This window comes from Diabrotica undecimpunctata, chromosome 10, assembly GCF_040954645.1.
Source record: "Diabrotica undecimpunctata isolate CICGRU chromosome 10, icDiaUnde3, whole genome shotgun sequence".
In the NCBI taxonomy this organism is placed as follows: Eukaryota; Metazoa; Arthropoda; class Insecta; order Coleoptera; family Chrysomelidae; genus Diabrotica; species Diabrotica undecimpunctata.
In genome coordinates this window covers 53,127,229-53,142,167 of record NC_092812.1, presented here as the reverse complement: position 1 = coordinate 53,142,167, position 14,939 = coordinate 53,127,229, and the positions used below count along the sequence as shown (strand labels likewise).

The following is a 14,939-nucleotide window of genomic DNA, read 5'->3' as shown; positions in this document are numbered from 1 at the left end:
ATTCACAAAACACCATTTTGTTTAATGTTATTGGATTTGGCTTAAGATGAACTTTGTACTTCTATAATTTTCTTTCTACTTTTCTACTTTACCAATTCATTGAAATATCAGATTTATAAGTATAGGAAGTCGGTAGTATCGAAAAGATTTACCAAGATGTTTTCAAATTATACTAGAACTCTAGGAACTCAGGTATGTCTTAACTAGATTCATCCAGTTGTTTTTCTGTATTTAATTTGAGATATTTTCACTGTAATCCTTCAGGAATAAAAATTGTAAAGATAATTAATGTTTTACACTTATTGAAAAAGGACACAGGATTAACTGAAATAAAGATTCGAGAGCTGGAATATTTCAGGCATGTGATGAGACATTCCAAGAAGTATAATATTATACAGTAAATATAGGACAAGTTAGCTGGAAGATCTGGCCTAGGCCGAAGAAGATTTTCTGGCTCCGAAATCTTGTAGGATGGTATGATGAGACATCCCTTCCAGCTGTAGCAGACAAAATTATTATAGCCAATATTTGATAAACTGATATGGCACTAAAAGTAGTTAATGTTTTGATTGTGAACTAATGTAACAGTTACTTAGTTATTTTTATTTACAGCTAAGAAGATTCCAAAGCACCTTGGTAATAGCAGAACACAATAATGAAACCTTATCTCCTATCACCCAAAATGCCATAACTGCTGCAAAAAAGTTAGGTGGAGAAGTATCAGTTCTAGTAGCAGGGACAAAATGTGGACCAGTAAGTACCCAATTTATGTTTTCCTGAGGTAAATAAAATTAGTTGAAAAAGAATCAAGTAACTAAGAAATATCTAGAGATATCAAGAGAGCAAAGTCTACAAAATAATGTTTAACAACATAATATTAAAAATGTATACACAGATTTCGTAAAATTCCAAGCAGTTAAAGAAAATCTTACAAATAGTGTAGTATATAATTAGTTGTGATGATTAATAAATTATATGAAAAAAATATACAGTATTTTTTAAGTCTGTAATCTTATTTTAATAAAATTAAAGACATCTAAAGTTTAATTTTTATTGTAAGGTAAAAAGTTATGAGCTACAATACTAACTTCACTGCATATACTTTTTTTTTTCTTCATTGAGTATTCTTCTTTAATTCCATCATCACATGTATTATTTTATTTCTCATTGTGATTGTCTGTTTTTAACAATGTTATGACTTTATTGTCTTTTGGATATTATTTCAACTTCATTTTACTGTAGTTACATCATCATATACTGTAGTGAATACAAATCTTATTATTAACAATGATTAGGTTGAAAGTTTGAACAATTATTTTAGTTTTTTTCTTTTTTCTAAAATCATTATATATTTTAGGCTTCATCTGCTCTTTCAAAAGCAGGTGGTGTATCCAAGGTTCTTGTAGCTGAAAATGAAGCATTTAAAGGTTTCACTGCTGAAAATTTAACTCCATTAATATTAAATGCACAAAAACAGTTTAAATTTACACATATTATTGCTGGTGCCTCAGCATTTGGAAAGGCTCTTTTGCCCAGAGTAGCTGCAAAGCTTGATGTCTCTCCTGTATCAGATATTATTGCTATAAAGTCCCCTGATACCTTCGTTAGGACTGTCTATGCTGGTGAGTATATAGTTTTGTTTCTAATGTCTTTCTATAGACTCCAATTAATTCACGAAGAAAAAAACACTAAAACTAGAAATAAAAAATAAAAATAGAAATAATAATAAAAAGAAGGAATGAAACATTAAACACAAGTTTGAACTAGAGGGGATGACGAGAGATTATTATTTTAATATTTTCATATAATTTTTTTATAGGTAATGCAATTCAGACTTTGCAAGTCACAGACCCCATTAAAATATTAACAATTAGAGGAACCAACTTTGAAGCTGCCCCATTGGATGGTGGTTCTGCAGCTACTGAAAATATTTCAGCAGATGGCTGTGCCAATGATCTTACTACTTTCATTAGCCAGGAATTGAGCAAATCTGACAGGCCTGAATTAACAAGTGCCAAAGTAGTTGTTAGTGGAGGTAAGTGGACTTTTTGTTTACTTGATATTGATAAATGAATATAAATTCAACTAAACTTGGTTTAAACCAATTGTCAGTTTTGGCCAATGATAAATAATTAATGGACCCTTGAGAATCAACTCAATGTAATTAAACATTTGTAGGCAATAATCAACATAACATACTTTATTCTACTGGAAAACAATGATCATAGTAGTGATTTTATTGTTAAACTTCATCTAGTTTTTAAATGACTGCATTCTTTATATTATATCCTGTTTTATTAGTTTTTTACCTTGAATGAATATGGAATTTTTTTATAATGAACAAAAATTTTCCCTTTTATTTACATCTTTGTCATGTGTTGTGTATGTTTTTCCTTATTTGATTATTGTATTGTGTTATTACTATGCTTAAGTTTTGTATTTTTGATTTTTAGGTCGGGGTTTGAAGTCAGGAGACAATTTCAAACTTCTATATGATCTAGCTGATAAATTAAATGCTGCAGTTGGTGCTTCTCGTGCAGCTGTAGATGCTGGATATGTACCAAATGATATGCAAGTTGGTCAAACAGGAAAAATTGTGGCACCTGTAAGTAATCTGAGATAATATTATGTTTAAATATTAAGAAAATAATTTAATTAAACACTGATCTAAACTTCTTATCACATCTACTACAAAAACAATGTATCTTTCATTAGTTTCATCTAGTTAACCATATTTTTCAAACTTATATATATAAGGAATTAAGTTTCATCAAGATAAAATATATTTTGATTGACCTCACAGTAACCTTTTATATCATAAAAGTACTCTTTATCATTAACAAATGATCTGAATCCATAATTGCCATTTAATTATGGAATATATACAGCCAACAGAATAACAAAAAACTTGTTAATTGTCTAGATCACAGAAAATTTCATTAATTCTAATCATTTTTTATTATATAATTTTATATTTTCAGACTTCTGAACTTTAACACATAAATCTTCATCTACTTTCTCTCTACCTCATAATTTTTACATTGATTCAATGATTAATACCAAGATTATACTTCTACATTCTCCTTTTTAGGATCTATACATTGCTGTTGGTATTTCTGGAGCCATCCAACATTTGGCTGGTATGAAAGACAGCAAGACTATAGTTGCTATCAACAAAGACCCTGAAGCTCCAATTTTCCAAGTTGCTGATTATGGACTGGTTGCTGACTTGTTTAAAGTTGTTCCTGAACTAACTCAGAAATTATAATAAAGTTTTGTAAATATTTTTTGTAAAATGTGAAGAATTAGGTAAAATATATTTTATTCTAATTTGTTGAGTAGTCATTACAGCCATAACCCAAATATTATTAATTTGGAATAATTATAAGGACCAAGATAGTGATCATTGGTTGTTGTGTCCACTGTTAAACACTACCCTAATTAATATTCAATTGTAGTGGACTGAAAAGCTGATTGAATAAATAATATATGTTTAACTTTTTGGTAAAAATCTATTAAGTTACATTAGGCTTATATTTTTTCATTTTACTTTGATTGTATGCTTTAATGTCATCACGAATAATGAGATTAAAATCTATAATAGACAAAGATGGTTCTGGTAGAACCACATATGTAGTTGCAGAAAGTGGAGTTGTATATGTTCTTCCTTCTTTTAAAGTTTCTTCTTTCAGATTAATATGTTCTGCAAATCTTTCAAATGTTCTCTGTGGACTGACGTTTCTATGACTTAAAGTTAATTCATCGAAAGAGGTGTCATAATCACAAATATTTAAATTCTTGAAATGTAGAGCAGCCAGCGTTCGACTTGTTAGTGGGCGTTGAAGTCTATTTTTGTTTCTTCTTCGTATGTCTTTAAGTCTAGGTTTACGCTTTTTTTGAACTATCTCTGAACCCATCATAACTGGAATAGCCCCGGTGTTATGGTAGTATTCTAGGAATGTTTTCACTAGATTTCGACCACATCTCATATCTATTCTTGCATAAAGAATAATAATCTATAATTTTCCTTTTATTTATAAATGTATCATAATGTAGTCAATCTTAAAAATAATAAGTGAAACGGAGAGGAATCCAGAAACGTGGTGATGATAAAATGCCTTCATGTGAAGTAACAAGTTTATTAAATTTTTAAGTAATGTATTAAATACTCGAAGTGATAGGAAGTATTATAATCAATCTGAAGATCCCCATCATGGAACAGCCAGGACATGCAATGAGGATGGAGCAAACTGATAGAAAAACACTCCTTGATAGATCCATTGGGCAAACATTGGACTACATACTTGGAGACTGGAGAAAAATTCTTGATGCTAGGACCTCACTTGTACATACATATTTTTGTAAAACCAAATGATGATGATCACTACAGAACACTCACATCACAATGTTTATAAGTAAAACTAAAAATATTGGGTATTGCTGCAGATAGAAATTGACAATTTATAAAGTCAATGATAATAATAAAGGAAATTAGAGGTGAACTGGTAGAGAACATACATTTTATACTGAGACAAGTTAGTCAGATGGATACACAAATATAATAATTTGGTAAATGTAATCCCCATAAGTGAATAAAAGCTTTTGACCACATTTAAATAAATACGACCGATTATAAGAAATAGGATCAGCAATAATAGTTCCAATTTCAGGAAAATGGAGGAAACTTTAACAAATATAAGACCCCCAGTAAAGACATTATTAAAGCAATTAAGATGTAAGTATCATTGCACATTATTTTAAGGAACATAGATACATTTAAGGATACAAGTATCTTCTGTGTATGGAATTACAACTTCGGATCCTTTAAGTTTATAACCATAAATAGAAACTTCAAAAGTATAGCAATTTACTTTGTCGTTTAAAACAGAACAAAGATATCGCCTTGCAGTGCCCACTTTATTTACATCTGAGTTGAACATTGTATTTTCAGGTACATAGTCATCTAGGGTATTGGCTAGGAGTTTTGGAAACAGTATGTGACGTTCATACCTACAATAAAGTGTATTAAAAAAACTATTTCATCAAATTTACAAATTATGTACAAAAAAGTCTTATATTCAATCAATTATTTTCCGGATTTGGACCTCACCTGTGGGTAAGTGAGTGTTGTTTTTGATGGCTGAAGACTGAAGATCAAATTTGAAGTAAAATATAATCTAGAGAATGCTTTCGAATTTTCAAGGTTTTACAAATCATTAAAGTATACATCATAAGAAAAAAAGCAAGATACACACTTCTAATAATTTTACTTTCGTTTCTCATATATTTAGAGTCTCCAACTGCATAATTATTGGTTGTTATTAAGTTATGATTAGCACACTTTTTGTAGAATCACTCTACCGCGTATAGGAGCTAAATATATGAGCAAATTCTAGGTAAGAAACTGAAATATTTTGCAGAAAGATCGCCGTTGGACTCAGAAAGTAGTTTTCGCAAAGGTAGAAGCACGCAACATAGGAAAAACGGTACATGTCGAAGGAAGAGTCTATTTAGCATTCACAGATTTTTAGAAGGCATTCGATTTTGTGCCAAGATCAAGATGTGATACTTAAATAATTACAAAATTTAAATATATTTACAAACAAACCTGTAAACATCTTCATAGCTATTTCCATAAACGAAACATCCCTTAAGACTTGAATGAGCGTGTATATCTATAACAAAATCTAACTGGAATTCCTGAAAAACCCTTATATACTGTTACAATAATGTTTAAATCTCTTTTACTGATATCGTTACCTTATTTTTGTCTATTCTCACTAACATATCAATCACAGCTCTTATGGTGGGATGGCACCACTGATTAGAAATGTTCCAACATCGGTTGAGGTCTGCTCCTATTACTGTACTTCTGTAATTGCCCAAAAACACCCCATCAGGGTTTATCATAGGAATAACTTTAAATATTACGTGTTCCCTTAGAGTGGTTGCTACAGAATTTGAACTTATTAAGAGCTCCAATAAACCTATAAAATTATATACTTAGTGTTAGATATATTTAATTAATAGATTAATGAAAACTCAAATCCTCAGATCATGCACCACTTGGAACCACACGTCAGTTTTAAGATACAAATATTGCAAATTCTTGTTAAAACGAAGCTTCTATTATACTGGCGTTGTGTTACTTTTTTCTCTACAGTAATATTGAATCATGTGTGTAAATTTTTATATGACTAAAAAATAATATCTGCTGTTTGTATTATAAGCTTTAGATAATTCAGAACTTTTTATAAAGAATAAATTTTATTCATAAAATTAAAAATAAAAAGTTTCCCATTTGGTCCAATTATCATCATTTACATTTTCATTATTATCTTGTATTTTCATATAAATACAAAGCACTTTCGAGTAACCCAACGAACCCACCGACTTTCTCAACCCTCAATACACTAACACAACCACTTTGCTCTACGCAGATGATACAGCCCTCGTAACAACATCACGAGACGTAGATTCAGTACTTGGGTTTGCTCAAAATCTCAAAATCATCTTAACCTGGTCGACAGGTAGTGACGGAGATGGAGAGTAACATCCAACCCAAATAAAAGTCAAATGATTCTCTTCAGACATCCATATCGCAGCAGATTCATTACACCCATAATATCCGAAAGACACAACCTTAGACTCTGGGGAGACCGACTACAGCTCCGTGACCGGATCGAATTCCTCGGAGTAGTGCTTACACAAACACTGAACTGGAAGGCCGATCTGGACATAGCCTGTAACAAGGCTAGGAGCAGACTCGGACTACTCAATGCTCTTTGTGGTAAATTCGGAAGAACACACTCACGATCACTCATACATACATATAAAACATTTATTAGGCCGGGCATCGAATATAGATCCAATATCTATATCACGGTGCGTAGCCATCTCACACAAAAACTGTTGGCATTGAGGAGGAGAATCCTACGTAGAGTGAATAACAAGCGACACGATTACCCCTCCGCCCTTATACATTACCTGTCAAACATCCAGCCCATTGATGAGAGGCTTTCCTCTCTGAGCAGGAGTTACACAATCAGCACCATCCGTGGCCAAAACTTCAGAGCCCAAAACATTTTAAAAACTACCTGCTCATCCATCGGCAATGTATTCAGAAGAAAACCTAAACCCAAAATCCCTTTCCTTCCAGCAATTTTACTGGCTCTTGCCAGCAACGAACTCCCTGATGAATACATTGACATACAGGAGGCAATTCGCCTCTATTATCGTCGTCGCAATAACTTTTAAATGCTCATTTCGAGATTGCCTAGACAGGGGGGATCGGTTTTCTGTGGTTTCCCGATCCCATTGCACAATGATACCTGTTTATTGCAGAGGATACAGCCACAGCTGCTCTCACGCGATCGCGCTTCAACACGTTTATTAATCTATCAATTCGTAAACATACATATTCACATATGCACTAATTTATTTTTTAGAACAATAAATTCTGAAAAGAACCGTTTAACCAATGCCCCTTTCGCCTCTGATTGTCCAGTGAGCTTCTCCGACGACAAGTCCAAAAACAAACCACCAGTGGAACCACGAAGTCAGAAAGAAAACAACAGCCAACACAAAAACAATCAACGTCCTGAAGAGTTGGAAAACCTAAAACTGGACAACAAAACACCAGAAACAAAGAAAACACACACATAGAGAAGGAACTGACAATGAATTACAGTAAGCTATTAGTTGATACCATGTCAGATGCGTACATATACAACTGCACGCGTCTCGTGACGGGTGAGATTGATTCGGACAGGCATGCCGAGCGATAATAAGTAGTCACTTCAAAAATAATTCGTATTGCCCAGAAGTGTAAAATATGTGTCAGTAGAATTTTCAGATAGCTAGTAACAAATTTGTAGGTACTTACCCTGGCACACAAAACTTGATGGCGATTCTCCTGGATGTACTCTAGCCATTATTGCAATAACTCTTCTTTTGGACTTCGGATTATTTTTATCTAATGAACCGATGGTTACCAAATCCACGCGTCTTTTTTGCTGTGATAAAATATTTTATAAAATTTATAAATTAGAATGATTTGGTCCAGAGTAGTAAAAGTACCAATAGGTGTAATATTTATTGTGTTCATCAAAGGTATTCTGCTTTAAACGATCAATCCAACCACATATAAATAAAATTGGGTAAGTGCTTCGGAAATTATAAAAGCAATTCAAATTTTAGAAACGGTGCAAGTAAACTTCCTAGGTGTTGAACCGGTTTTTTTGCCTTATCGGTAGACGGTAAAAGAGAGCATTGCCACCCATAAAAACATCACAACAAAAGAAACTAGAAAAATTAAATAAAATACTATATTTCATATGAAAGGACAAAAAAGAAGTGTCGTTAAGTGATCCGATAAAACTAAGAAATCTGAGAAGAAATAAAAAAGTTTAGAGGAAATTATAATTATGGAAATGAAAAAAATCTGGCTAAAAAAGTCCATAAACAGTTATGTTCTAAATTTTTACTTTATTACACATAGTTTTAAAAGATATTGATCACTCAAAATTTTCTCCATTATTAGCTATTTTCAGAAACTGCTGTTAAAGGTAATTTATAAAAAAAGTATCATAAAGTTGACATATATTTTTTGTTTTCAAAGGGAAATTGTTTTTTCTAATAAATAAAAAATAAAAAATTTATTTCTAATTAAAATGTATTTAACAGTTTTAATATCATTTCCTGTAGCAGATTCTCCAATTCTTCTATAGAGGAAATTGTAAGTTCATGATAAGTTCTAGGAGGATTCCTTCGGACATGAACAGCTCTGGAGAGCAGATCTCATGGATGTTCAATGCATGGGGTTCATGTCTGGAAACATCGCAGGCCACTCCAAACGGCAAATACCTTCTTTCTCAAGATAGTCATTAACCGCTCGAGTCTTATGTGGGCGGGTGTTATCATCCATAAATACAAAATTTTCACCCACAACTCCTAGTCATAATCTCACATGAAGTTCTAAAATCTGTGCGATGTACCTTTGTCCTGTTAGAGTCCCTGCCATAATAATTGCCGAAAATATAACACTACAGCGAAAGGAAATATGGGACGCTGTCATAGTTGTGCAGCTCTTATTAACTCTTTCCAAACCCAAACCTTTCCATTTGTCTCCAGAGACCTATTCCATATCCGTAAGACATCACTCTGAGAAACACCCAGTCGTTCCACCACGAAGCACTGTGAATGGCCTTCTTTAACTAAAGCGATAATTCTTGCACGGTCCAACTCAGAAATTAAATTACGATTCATTATAAATCACGTTTGCACAAATTTTAGAAGAATGAATTTTTCAAATGTTTACACCTTGACAAAACCAGATCAATTAAATAGGTATTTAAATAAAATAAAAATTTTAAACTATGTGTATACTACGCTCATTTTGAAATTATATAAAAAAAATTCATTATTTTACCACAGTATTTTCCAGAAGTTCTCTTTTAAAATTCTCTGTAAGATAAGCTGCTTTCTTCTCTAATATATTTAAAAAAGTTTGAAGTTTCGTATAACTATAAGGTGGAGCTAAACAGAATTGGAAGACGTCATCCTCTTTATCAAAACCAAATGAAAAGCTGAGTACGTAGTGTCCATGATGAAGAGCAGATTTGTGATAAAATACGTACTGCTTGGGTATACGTTGCCTAAAATATAGTTACTTTAGTTATATATCTACAGAGGGTGGCACAATTCTACCAGTGGCGGATCTAGATATTTCTGAACATTGATGACTTGCAATAAAACATTAACCAAAAAAAAAACATAAAAAAGATAAACACAAACTACCTAAAAGATATAAATAATAGGTTTTCTTTAATTTTGGACCTTCTTGAGGGAAGGGATTCCCCATTTTCTCTTCCCGTGCATCTGCCACTGAATTCTACAGGGTGTTAAACTTTTGTGACAAAGTCTATTATATTTGTTATTACAGGAGATACCAAACAAGTTATTTACCAAAATAGGAGGTAATTGTAAGCTTCGCATTTTAAAATTAGTTACAAATATACAGGGTCTTCCACTGTACCGCATCAAAGACATGTTTTTTAAATCAAATTTTTTCTCAAAAATGTTACAAATATATTTTACACAAATTAGTTGTAATAAACTATGTAAAGGGTTGCCTTTAAAGGTATAAAACTTTGAAATGGAATAAAACAAAGATGATTTTTATCAATTGACATGAAATTGACTTTATTTGAAAGATAATTTTTTGGCATTATAATTTAAATATGATTGTTGGTATATGACCATCATGACTGGCTCTGACGTAGTCTAATCTGAAGGTCCAATTTTCGATCAATTGTTCCAATATTCCTAGCAGTGTCAAATCGCACGATCTTGGAGGCCAATTCACGGTCCGAAACGTGGACCTATGCGATTACCAAACGTTTCCTTCTATAAATCAATTGTGGCACGAGCTGTGGTTCTGTGGCTCATGGTTATTCAATTGAGGAATGAAAAAGGCAGTAATCCTGGATCTATAGCGGTCACCATTGACTGTAACGTTCTGTCCAGTATCGTTTTTGAAGAAGTACGGTCAAACAGTCAGTTTTTCTAAATCTAATGGTTTCTCAACATTCTTTTGAGGATCATCGTAGCTCCAAATAGGGCAGTTTTGTTTATTGACGTAGCCAACCAAAAGTGAGCTTTATTGTTAAAAAAAAAATCGCTTATGAAAATTGGAATCAACGCGTTTTGGACCCACTCACCGAATGTACCTTCAATTCTTCCACGAGTTGTATTTTGTAAGCACGCAAAGCCAGATCTCTCCGCAAAATATTCCATAAAGTCGATGGACATGTATCCAACCGCTGTACACGATGGCAGATAGACTGATTCGGGTCTTCCTGTATGCTACGCTCTACAGCAGCAACAACTTCTGTACACACTGTACGACGGGTCTGTGGATGCTTATTATCATTTAGAGTAAACGTGGTGAAAAAACGTTCCATGGTTAATCGAATTAGTTGCTCGGATGGACTATTATGTTGACCATAAAATGGACGTAGTGCGCGATAAGTATTTCGAACACAACCACAATTTTTAAAACAAATTTGTACCATTAGTAAACGTTTAAGTCTATTCATGCTGAAATGCCAAACCAAACTAAACATAAATCACTTGACAGCTGTCAAAATGGCCAACAGTTAAAAAAGCGTTACCAACTTACATTTCTATACCAAAAAAACACGCTTGATTATGGAATTAATCTGTATTATATAATTACCATATTATAATTTACTTACTTTTACTATTTTTATTTATAATTATACAAAGTTTATAACGATTAATTTGTTTAAAATATATTTGTAATGCTTTTCAGTCAAGAAAAGTAATTGCAAAAATAACAAACATAATTCATGAAAAATTAACATGTATACCTAGATTTGATTTTCAAATAAAAAATACCGTCTCTACTAATAATAATAAGAGAAAAATAAAATTTTGCAAAATAAATATTTATTTTAAATTGTTTAAACAAATTACTCGGTTAAATAAACAATTCAGAAATAAATTAATCTAATTTTTATAATCTATGCAACGAGGTACACCAAATTAAAAAAAAACACAAATTTTAGAACCGGAAATATTGCGACTTTTATAAATTAGAATTTATGAATTCAGTTTCTGACATAGTAAAATCGAGAAACAATAACTTCCTATACGTTGATGTGCCCGAGTTTATTTAAATGTTTATGAGCTGAAATTACAGTAATTTTTTAAACCTAGTTTAGAATATTTAACATAAACTTTTTAATCGTTAAACAATTTAATGTGATAATATAAGCTTTTCTCTTCAATTTGGTGTTTTCAGAATTCATATAGGCCTAATAGTTACGTTGTAGCTTTCTTGCATAAATAATTTTAATTTTGCAATAACTGTTAAATGAACCTTTTTGAAATTTTTATAGCTGAATACATGTCATATTGTACCTATTATCACGCGAAATTAAAGCTTTTTTTTGCTGTTTAGAAAAGATGAATAATTTTCAAAAAATCGACTTTTGAATCTATTTTTGCAGTAATTAAGCAACAAATTAACAAAAATAACTTCACTATTCTCATTTTAAAGTAAGTTTTATTTAAAGGTTATATTTAATAAGCTTCAGACTTACCATTGAGGTCGGGTAGCAGATTTAACTAAAGGTGTCATATTTTCCATAAATAAATTTCTTTCTTTACTAATATTAACAATATTAAATAAAACTCTCTGAAAATATAAAGTTATTATTTGTCATGTGAGATACATCATCAATTTTTTCTTGCCTGATCTTGTTTCACGTTATCTACAGTAAAATTGAACCAAAACCTCAATTTTGGGCTACATGTATCAGGTCGTATAAACAAGTCATACTCATATTCATTGATGAGATCAACTCGACCTAAATTTCCTGTTTCAAAGGATGCATCAAAACACAAATGTCCTTTTTTTGCTTTTCCGGAATGACCGGGGGGCCGCATTATTATTCTGCTTACATTTCCCATTCCACCCTCTCCGTCGCTATCATCTGAATCTGGAAAAATAAAAGGCTTGGTTTATCACCTAGTAATAGATATTACTGGAGTATCTCAATTTCGGTAATCAACTTCTATTCCGAAAAATTTAAAATACGTTTAATAGTAACAAAAAAGCCAATGACTTTTAGCTGTTACCCTACGTATAAAAAATAATTTAACCATTATCTTATAACATTTTTTATTGTTATCTTACCTTCTCCAAAATCACCCATCTTTTAAAAAATAAATCACAATGCACTTCGATTGGAACAATTGTAAATATAAAATTATTTTATACAAGTAATTTGTATAGCAGTCGAACGTGACAAACTATCTAGGAGTACACCTTTTGTTGACATTTTTCAAACGTGCATTGTTTGATCGATACTAAAACTCCGTGGCTTGTCTTAGAAGGTACCTTTTAAATAAATAGGTCAAAGTTTCACATAATACTGACCTGGTAACAGGAATATTTGAGCTTTAATGAATGAACTTCAATTCACGAAACAAGCCAACAAAAGTACATGTAATCAGGACCGTTCCTAGGGTATCTGACCCGGTGTATTTGTATGGTAATTAGTAAATTTGGAAATAGATAGATGACGTTATTGGAGATTAGGTAGTGATAACATTTAATGCGTTTATTTCAGGGGAAGTATAGGGTACAAAATTGTCAATTTCATCCTATAAATCTTGAACTACAAGATCTCTTTCATTTTCGCTGGATCACATAAAATATTTTGACGTGACAACGTCTTAAATTAGGTTGTGGCTCGGAGTCATTCATGAAAAAGTGTAACGCCCGCTCACGTCTGTTACAGTGAGTCACCGAACGAGAGAGAGGCCCGCCGGACCGGCGAATGCCTTGCGTCTCTCTCCCACTCAAACATGATCGGTCCGCTGCGCGCGCAGCACTAGAGAATTAGGCGCGTTGAATCGGTGCGTGCTTCCGTGCTTGTGTCTCTGTCTTTCTCGAGCGTTCTTGGCGTTCAAGACACATTACAGCAGAAACACTTCCTTTCATTTCATATTTCTCCTATCATCGTCCTATCCTCAATAAAATCACTCAAATAGAAATTAGTTAAGTTTAAGTTTACATGTACAATGTTTTAGTAAACAAAATATAATTCTATAGTTAAAATTTGTGTAATTCTTATTTTCATTCAATTCCTTGTTCCTATTGTGCAATTTAATAATATTCATATCAATAAATATTCTACCGAGAAAAAGACGTTGTCACGTAAAATTTTCGCCCGTAAAACCGACTTTACAGGCAACCGATTTTTTTAAGAGATTTACATTTTGCAGACTGAATTGCTTTATCCCTTTTAAGGAAATTAGACAGGTGGTTGATAAAATTAAACAATGTATCATGTTGCTTTATTAGTTCGAACATTTTGATATGGTGGTGTCCAATATACCAAAGAAAAAACTGGTCATATGGGTTTTTTTGAGCCTCATCTTTTCCCTCGTAGTCAAATAAACGCTTTTTAGTTCGAGGACTAATATTAATTTGTGGAAATGAAGGGTTGCAATCGATATCTTCGATAATTATTTTGGTCTCTCCTAAAACATAGTTAAAACCTTCAATTGATCCAGTGGCGCACCGAGAATTTGCCTGTGGGGAGTTTCAAAATTTTTTTATGCTACCTCCATTTTGAGTCCCTAAAATTTGGGTTTTAGTTTAATTTAAAGTACTAAAGATAGCAGTGTCAAATATTTAGGTATCTATTAACCTGCCTACCAACTAAAACCACTCTCTCCTACTTGTGCGCAGTAGACTGTCGCACGTACCGTACTCCGAAAGTGAGGTGGCCGCTGTGAGGCTGACGACATTTTTGGAACACTCGCTTATCTTATCTAGATCGTATCTATTGTTCTGAAGCTATTTTCTTGTGGCATTTTAAAGCAATTAAGATTTTAATGGGAATAAGCCACAATTGAAGGTTAAAATAAAGTTTATTGACGTTTGACATTAATGTTTGTAAGGTAAGTGAGCCAAATATGGCCACCTTACCGTTTGGTCCTAAATAAATCCTACACTTTTATTAATAAATGAAAACAAATTTGAGCAGTAGTAAAGAAAATTATTTTCTTTAACAATATATTTTAATTATATCAAAAAACTAAATAAAGAATACTTTTTTATTGACGTTGCCAATGCCAATATTAGGATTATAGATCTCCTATTATTGCCACCCGTGTCAATATTAGGCACTGCAGAACTACAGCTAACAGTAACACATTTTTCTAAAAAACTAAAGGCAATTAAATAGTATAAACGTAACAAACATTTCTGAAAAATATAACTTAAGAACAGTGAGGGCCAGTAAACTTTTCTTATTCATCTTTAGTCAGTCCTACACAGGCCTCGTGAATATAACAATAGCACACTATGTACAAGCGTATATCTTCTTTACTGCAGATGT

The 14,939-nt window shown here is 32.2% G+C and overlaps 2 protein-coding genes across 2 annotated transcripts; one reads left to right on the top strand and one right to left on the bottom strand.

Moving 5' to 3' along the window:
- Nucleotides 1-20: 20 nt before the first annotated feature.
- wal (electron transfer flavoprotein subunit alpha wal) lies at nt 21-3,330 on the top strand. Its single transcript, XM_072545935.1, has 6 exons — nt 21-192; nt 613-753; nt 1,358-1,622; nt 1,820-2,035; nt 2,454-2,605; nt 3,092-3,330. Exons 1-6 carry the CDS (start codon nt 157-159, stop codon nt 3,266-3,268), a joined length of 987 nt encoding a protein of 328 aa, XP_072402036.1. The 5' UTR covers nt 21-156; the 3' UTR covers nt 3,269-3,330.
- A 185-nt stretch (nt 3,331-3,515) lies between these two features.
- LOC140451714 (cytosolic carboxypeptidase 6-like) lies at nt 3,516-13,000 on the bottom strand. Its single transcript, XM_072545557.1, has 9 exons — nt 12,725-13,000; nt 12,280-12,527; nt 12,129-12,223; nt 9,431-9,656; nt 7,886-8,015; nt 5,761-5,987; nt 5,609-5,700; nt 4,787-5,010; nt 3,516-3,991 (listed from the first exon to the last, which is right to left on the bottom strand). Exons 1-9 carry the CDS (start codon nt 12,741-12,743, stop codon nt 3,516-3,518), a joined length of 1,737 nt encoding a protein of 578 aa, XP_072401658.1. The 5' UTR covers nt 12,744-13,000.
- Nucleotides 13,001-14,939: the final 1,939 nt, after the last annotated feature.